At 45.4% G+C, this 8,247-nt stretch overlaps 1 protein-coding gene across 1 annotated transcript in view; it reads left to right on the top strand.

Moving 5' to 3' along the window:
• Window positions 1–624: 624 nt before the first annotated feature.
• Window positions 625–8,247, top strand: part of LOC143975701 (uncharacterized) — a 74,180-nt gene continuing 66,557 nt past the window's right edge. The window contains exons 1-2 of the mRNA XM_077478196.1: window positions 625–687; window positions 908–1,038. Of these exons, the coding sequence (XP_077334322.1) occupies window positions 640–687; window positions 908–1,038 (179 nt within the window). The 5' untranslated portion in view covers window positions 625–639. The remainder of the gene's footprint in view (window positions 688–907; window positions 1,039–8,247) is intronic.

Here is an 8,247-nt window from a genome sequence, read left to right as displayed (position 1 = left end):
ATCAGGGACAGTTGGGAGGTATGGAGCATGCCAGTACAATCCTGCAGATATACACACTTGTGTTTGTGTGAAATCTTGGAGTGTCAGCTCTGTGGGCTCACATAAGATATGATTGTATCTGGGAGGATACACATTCCTTTCTGTTCCCTGCAGGGAGGGGGCTGGACTCCAGCAGGGGAGGGGTTATTGAGGGAGATGACTCCTTCCCTGCTGTGATTGGTGGAAGGTCGGTCCCCATCAGGTATATAAGTGTCTCCTCACCTTCATGAGATATAGAACTTCTCTCAAATCCATCAGGTAAGTGTTATGGAGGGGGGAGGGGGTCTTAGTCCTGTATGGGGGTCCTGAATCTTTATATCACTGGGACAATGATGGGTTACTGGTGTACTGTCTCCCTTTATAATGTTGGTGCCGAATAATTCCTGAATAATGATAATAATACACCATATATAGAGCTCAGGGGGAATTACTAAAGGAGTGGAGCATGGTCCCTCTTCCAATAGTCCCCATTACTATCTATATAGGAGGATCTATGGGACGTCACCAGAAGTAAATGTTGGGGACAAATTCTTCTTCTGTAATTTATCTATAAAGTTGCTCCAAGTTTATCCAGTTTAGTTAATCCTTAAAGTTGGTGAAATGGATTATTATGGAGGAAGCCAGAGGAGGAACGTTTCACCACAACTGGTACTTCAGGTTCCCGGGGGAAACTTCTCCGCGTTGGGGGCAGAGTCGGGAGAACGTATCAGTAAGGAAAAGTGAGATTATTTTGTCTCCCGATGTAGACGGATGTTGGGATTTCTTGTGATGGTCTCTGTTATTCGTGTCGTATTTGGTGTCGCGGTTGTCCACCATATTTGTATAGAGAATCGGTATTTATGGTGAGATATCATCCCGTTCTCCACAGATTCTCCGTCCCTCTCGGGTGTTCCTGGACTCTGAAGATGAAGATGAAGCTTCTGATTTGTTTCGCTCTCCTGTATGCGGTCACAGCAAACGACAGTTGTCCCGCCCTCACCAACGCCATGAAATCTGCGGGTAGGTCACACTCTAATCAGAACACATTAATGGGGGGGGGAGCCCACAAGGTACTTGGAACCCAACATGTGGTAATCTTAAGCCTCATACACACGGTCGGACCTTGTACAAACTTTTCCGTGGACTTTTGTACAAAGGGCGTGGTCCACAAGTTTGTATTGCATACACACGGTCGGACTTTTTGACAACAAACACGAACGTGGTGACGTCACAACGTACTGACGCCACTTCAAAAGAGGGACGTTCAATGACTCCAGCGCCACCTTTGGTCAACTTCTGTATTGTAGTTCGATCGTTTGCATTGGTGCTGAGCATGCGTGTTTGTACCTTGTACAAAAGTCCGATGCTTTTGCATACACACGGTCGGACTTTGCTCCATCTGACTTTTGTTGCCAGAAAGTTTGTCCGTTCGCACAGCCAACAAAAGTCTGATGAAAACAGAAAAAGTTTGTCCGATGGAGCGTACACACACGGGTCGGATGTTGCTCCAAAACAGCTAATTTGCATGTTTGTTGTCAAAAAGTCCGACCCGTGTGTACGGGCCTTTAGTAAATCCTAATTATTACTGACTGGAGTTAAATAGTGGTGGTGAGTAGGGATGAGCCGAACACCCCCCCGGTTCGGTTCGCACCAGAACTTTCGAACGGACCCCAAATTCGTACGAACTTTAGAACCCCTTTGAAATCTATGGGACTCGAACGTTCGAAATTAAAAGTGCTAATTTTAACGGCTAATATGCAAGATACTGTCCTAAAAAGGGTTTGGGGACCTGACTCCTGCCCCAGGGGACATGGGTCAATGCCTAAAATGTTTTTAAAAATGTCCGTTTTGGCGGGAGCACTGATTTTAATGACGATTAAAGTGAAAAAAAAAGTGAAATATTCCTTTAAATATGGTGCCTGGGGGGTGTCTGTAGTATGCCTGTGAAGTGCCACGTGTTTCCCGTGTTTAGAACAGTCCCTGCACAAAATGACATTAAACGGAAATAACACCATTTAACCACTACAGCCCGAACCAATAAACACCTTAAGGACCAGAGGTCTTTTTCCAATTTGGCACTGCGCTGCTTTAACTGGTAATTGCGCGGTCATGCAATGTTGTACCCAAACGAAATTTGCGTCCTTTTCTTCCCACAAATAGAGCTTTCTTTTGATGAGTATAAGAAAAGATATTCCTGCACCTAATCAGAAAGTAATCTAATTGTTGCACCGCTGCAAACACCGAGATGGGGTACTCGAACCCCAATTAAAGAAGACAGAGGGTAAAAGAGTAGTGAGCGAGGAAAGTCCTTTCCTGTATAAGAGAGGTCTGGACTCCAGAGAGAGAGATCATCTGTACAAATCATTAGTAAGACCTCATCTGGAATATGCCGTTCAGTTTTGGGATCCAGTTCTCAAAAAGGATATCGAGGAACTGGAAAAAGTGCAGAGAAGGGCAACCAAACTGATAAGAGGCATGGAGGAACTCAGCTATGAGGAAAGATTAGAGGAACTGAATTTATTCTCTCTTGATAAGAGGAGATTAAGGGGGGGGGGGGGCTATGATCACCATGTACAAATATATAAGGGGTCCATATAGGGAACTTGGTGTTGAGTTCTTCACTTTACAGTCAACAATGAGGACAAGGGGGACTCTTTACGTCTAGAGGAGAAGAGATTTCATCTCCAAATACGGAAAGGTTTCTTCACAGTAAAAGCTGTGAAAATGTGGAATAGACTCCCTGCAGAGGTGGTTATGGCCAGCTCAGTAGATTGCTTTAAGAAAGGCCTGGATTATTTCCTAAGTGTACGTAATATAACTGGGTACTAAAATTTATAGATAACGTTGATCCGGGGAAAATCCGATTGCCTCTCGGGGGGATCAGGAAGGAATTTTTTCCCCTGCTTTAGCAAATTGGATCATGGCTCTGCTGGGGTTTTTTGCCTTCCTCTGGATCAACTGTGGGTATAGAATTGTGTATATGGGCTGGTATATATATATATATATATATATATATATATATATATATATATATATATATATATATATATATATATATATAATTTTTTATTTTTTTTTGGTTGAACTGGATGGACTTGTGTCTTTTTTCAACCTGACTAACTATGTAACTATGTAACTATGTAGTGGTGCACAGTACTATAGTGAAGAATCTAGTTAGAACAGGTTTAATACATTCAATAAGTGCTCAAAAGATTAGATGATAAATATAATGTCGTCTCCACTAAAAGGTAATAAATAGAACGTAGAAAAAAACAATATATGTATAGAGAATATATATATATATATATATATATATATATATATATAGTGAGAAACCCTCACTACTATGCGTAGTAGTATTTTGAGTAATAAAACGAGTGGATAAGAAAAAAATACTAATAATTAAAACTGGTGATCCCAATGCGATTTTTATAAAAGTAGCAAAGTTGCATAAAGTGACAGTGCTGAATATAAAGAAGGTCTGTGAAAATAACTACTACTGCATTTTGAAGTGACTAAAATACTATACATAAAGTAGTGGACAAAATATAAAATATAAAGTGATTCACCATGCGATTTGTTAAAATGACAAAAATCGCATAAAAAGTGCTAGTGCTGAACAATAAATAGATCCGAAAAGATATATCTGCTAAACCAAAGTATATGTGTAACAGTGTACAAAAAAAAAAACAATCACTAGCTGGATAAGGCAAAAGATGCAAATAATGCTTGCCTTGTGACTAAAGAAATCGCATATGGTGTCAAAGCCAAGGGAGGGTTAAACAAAGTGACTCTGTGCGGGTGTCTTATACCATAGACTTAGATATCGGTGCAGTGCACTAAATAAAATCATAGAACCAAAAGATTAAATCAAATTGTTGAATCAAATTTCTTTTGATGGTATTTGATTGCCTCTGCGATTTTTATTTTTTGCGATATAAATGGAAAAAGAACGAAAATTTTGAAAAAAAAACAGAAAATTGTTCCATACTTACCGTAATTTTCTTTTCCTGGTGCCTATCCATGGCAGCATACCTGTGACAAGCTCCGCCTTGGCTCCTCCCTCAGGACTAGTGAATATTATAAAAGAAAAGGTTAGTACAGCCCCTGCATTCTCGTTAATATAGAATACCGAGGGTGGGAATGTATGCTGCCATGGATAGGCACCAGGAAAAGAAAATTACGGTAAGTATGGAACAATTTTCTGTTTTCCTGGTGCCTCCATGGCAGCATACCTGTGACAAATAACTAGCTGAGACGGGTGGGATAATGCTTAGAGGTTTATTAAAGAATTTATTATTTAGAAGAGGCTAAGGCCGAAGTGATTGCCTGTCTGCCAAACTCCACTGAGGAGAGAGCTCCTGGGTCCACCCTGTAATGTTTCAGGAATGTGTGTTGGGATGACCAGGTTGCTGCCCGACAAATAGCTTCGATCGACACATTCGCTCTTGCCGCCCAAGAGGCAGAGACCGCTCTTGTGGAGTGCGCCCTGACCGCTGAAGGGGTCTCTAGTCCCTTTGTCCTGTACACCTTGTGGATGAGTTTGACGATCCATGAAGCGATCGTTCTGGCTGATGCCTCCTTTCCTTTATGTTTTCCCCAGGGAATTATGAACAGTCTGATGGAAGCCCGGAATGGAGCTGTGGCTTGGAGATAGCATTTCAGAGTGGAGGCGATGTCTAATTCATGAAGACTGACAGAGTCCTGTTCAGAAAATGTTGGGAGTGCCCAGGGTTCTGACATGCTCAAGGATGAAGCGACCTTGGGAATGAACCCTCGTATTGTTCTAAGTTCCACTCTATCTGGGTAAAAAATAATGTGATCCTGATCTGCTCCCAAAGCTTGAAGCTCTGACACCCGCCTGCCGGAGGTTATGGCTATCAGAAAGGCTAATTTTAAAGTTAGGTTCCAGAGTGATATTGAGTCCGAAGGGGCAAAGGGTGGATTGGCTAAGGACTCCAGGATGACCGTAAGGTCCCAAGTGGGAAAAGATTGTTTAGACGGTGGTCTGATCTTCCTGACGGCCTTAAAAAATTGGATTAACAATGGGTCCTCCGCCCATCTTCTACTGGTTGCTGCTGAGATCGCTGACACCTGTACCTTCAAAGTACTCAATGCAAGACCCAGGTCCAGGCCTGCCTGCAGGAACTCAAGAATTTGAGATGACGAAGGGGAACCTGGATCACAGTTTCTATCAAGCATGAAGGTCTTGAAGTTGTTCCATACTTTATCATATATGTTGTTTGTGGATGGTTTTCTTGCCTTGAGCAGGGTTGCGATCACCTTGTCGGAGCACCCTAGGGATTGGAACCTTTCCCTTTCAGTTGCCAGATGTGAAGGTCCAGCCTGCGGGGATCTGGGTGGGTGTGACATCCTTGCGACAGGAGGAGGGGTACTATTGGAACTTTGACTGGAGGACTGGTGCTCAGATCCATTGCCGTAGGGAACCAAGGCCTTCTTGGCCAGTATGGCAGAACCGCTATCACCGTCGATGTCTCCCTCACGAGTCTTGACAGGAACCTCGGTATGAGGGGCCGCGGGGGAAAAGCGTAGGCCCGATCGCATGCCCACGGGGCTGATAGGGCATCTGTTGCCTCCGCCTGGGGGTGCGGAAATCTCGAGATAAACCTTGGAAGTTTGGTGTTGGATGCTGTCGCAAAGAGATCTAGCTCGAGGGGCCCCCACTGGATCATTATCCAGTTGAAGATTTCCGGGTGTAAGGACCACTCGTTGGTGTCTGCGAACCTGCGGGAAAGGCTGTCTGCCCTTGAGTTGAGATGGCCGGGCAGATAGACTGCCCTCAGGTCCTTCAGATTCCTTTCGGCCCAGAGGAATATGGGCTCCACCTCGTTCAGGAGGGATCTGCTGCGCGTTCCTCCTTGACGGTGCACATAAGATACCGCGGCCCTGTTGTCCATCCTGAGGAGAACTGGTTTGCCCGAAATCTCGAACTCCAGGGCTAGCAGTGCAAGATAGGCCGCTCTGAGCTCCAGGACATTGGACACCACGCCTGCTGCATTGAAGGACCATCTCCCTTGTACTGAGGTCTTGTTGGAATGTGCTCCCCAACCAGCTGCGCTGGCATCGGTAGTAATTATGATCCAGTCGACATGCCCTAGCGGGCGAGACTTCAGAAGCGACTGTCTCTTCATCCACCAATGTAGACTCCTGAGCATCCGGGTTGTCAGGTGTATGGGTTGGGATAGATATCGTTTGTTCCACATTCTTAAGAACTCCAGCTGAAAATGTCTCAAATGCCAGTGGGCCCAGGGGACCATAGGGATGCATGATGACATCCGACCTATCAGGCTCAAACAATTTGAGGCTGTCAGGTAGGATCTCGAGCTCACCTTCTTCATCTGATGGATAATGGAAGATACCTTCTGAGGTGGGAGAGACACTGATCCTTTCATTGTATTGAACAGGGCTCCCAGATAGACCATCTCTTGGGTCGGAGAGAGAAGACTTTTCTCGTAGTTTATCTTCCAACCGAAATCCACTAGTGTTGTTAACAGGATATCCCTGTGTTCTAATAACTGGGTTGGGTTCTTCGCCAGGAGTAGAAGGTCGTCCAGATAGTGATACACCCGGAGCCCCAATTCTCTCAGAGGTGCTATGATGGCAATCAGGGTTTTTGTAAAGACTCTGGGTGACGTGCAGAGGCCAAACGGAAGGCTCCGAAATTGGAGATGTACTTGCCCCACCGCAAATCTCAGGTATTTCTGGAATGTAGGGAGTATGGGTATGTGTAAGTAGGCGTCTTGCAGGTCTATTGACAACATCCAATCCCCTGGTTGGACTACGCGAATGATCGTCTGAAGAGACTCCATCTTGAACCTTTCCAGAAAAATGTAGCGATTTAGCCTCTTTAGGTCTATCACAGGTCTCCACCCTCCGTTTCTTTTGGGGACTAGAAACAGGGTGGAATAGAAACCTGAAAATCTCTCGGATGGAGGCACTGGAACTACTGCCCGTTGTTCCTGTAGGGAAAGAAGAAATCGCTTCAGAGCTTCCGCCTTTTGAGGAGATCTTGACACCCTTGTCGGAGAAAAATAGTCCTTGGGGGGTTGGTTTAGGAAGGACCAGGAATGACCGTGTTTGACTGTTGCAACTACCCAGGGATCCCTGCATTTTTGTTCCCAAATCTTTGAGAACTGTTTCAACCTGGCCCCTACAGGGATCACTTGGGCTGGCCTGGCGTCAAAAAGATTTTGATGGCTCCTGTGGGGTAGGTACCGGCCTCTGCCTCCTGGACTTGAGAAACGTAGACTGTGTGCTCTTCCAGTTGTGCCTGAAGCCTTTCCCTTGTCTTGATTGTCGGTAGTCCCTATTTTTGGAATATTGGAACCTTGGTGCAGAGGATCTGAAACGTCTAGAACGCCTGTCTTGAGGAAGTAGGCCTGACTTTCCGCCGGTGACCCGAGAGATGGCTTTGTCGAGTTTTTCCCCGAACAAGGCTTTACCGTCAAAAGGTATCTTGCACCAATTTTGCTTCGAGGCAACGTCCGCTGCCCATGGTTTTAGCCACAGTGCCCTTTTGGCCATTACTGTGTGAAGCATTGCCCTTGCGGAGCAACGAATGGAATCGATGGCGGCTTCTCCAATGAAGTCGGCTGAGAGCTTCAGCTCATCCAATGCCCTTATTATCTCTTCTTTAGGGATATCCTGTTGGATTGCCGACTCTATATTATCTGTCCAGACGCGTAGTGCGTTGGACACTGATGTCAGAGCTATTGCAGGTTTACAGGCATATCCTGCCATCTGATAGGCCTTCTTAAGGTCAAGGTCCATCCTTCTATCCAGAGGGTCCTTGAAGGAGGTTGAATCATCTAGGGGTAAAGTGACGTTCTTGGCCAGCCTTACCACTGCGGCATCTACCACCGGCGGGCCGTCCAGCATTTTGGAATCTGCCTCAGAGAGAGGGTATAATTTTCCCAATCGATTGGTGGAAAGTCTTTTGTCTGTCCTCCCCCATTCTTCCTCGATCACCTCCCTGATTTCCTCCATAAGAGGGAAGAAGGAGATCTGGCGCTTAAGGAAGGGGAAGTATGATTTGGACTTCCTGACCTCCACGTTGGAATCCTCCCAACCGATTGCTTGTTTAACGGCCTGCACATAGGGCTGGACCATGGCAAAGGCAAAGCCAGAGGCATCTGTGTCATCTGAGGAATCCTCTGAAATGGCCATTTCGTCCTGATGCTTAGAGGAGGAGGGAGGGAACAGACGACC

Source organism: Lithobates pipiens, unplaced genomic scaffold (assembly GCF_037356315.1).
Source record: "Lithobates pipiens isolate NorthernLeopardFrog02 unplaced genomic scaffold, aLitPip1_a1.2 Scaffold_13, whole genome shotgun sequence".
In the NCBI taxonomy this organism is placed as follows: Eukaryota; Metazoa; Chordata; class Amphibia; order Anura; family Ranidae; genus Lithobates; species Lithobates pipiens.
Note: the sequence above shows the minus strand (reverse complement) of the source record. Positions and strands in the feature narration are given on the sequence as shown.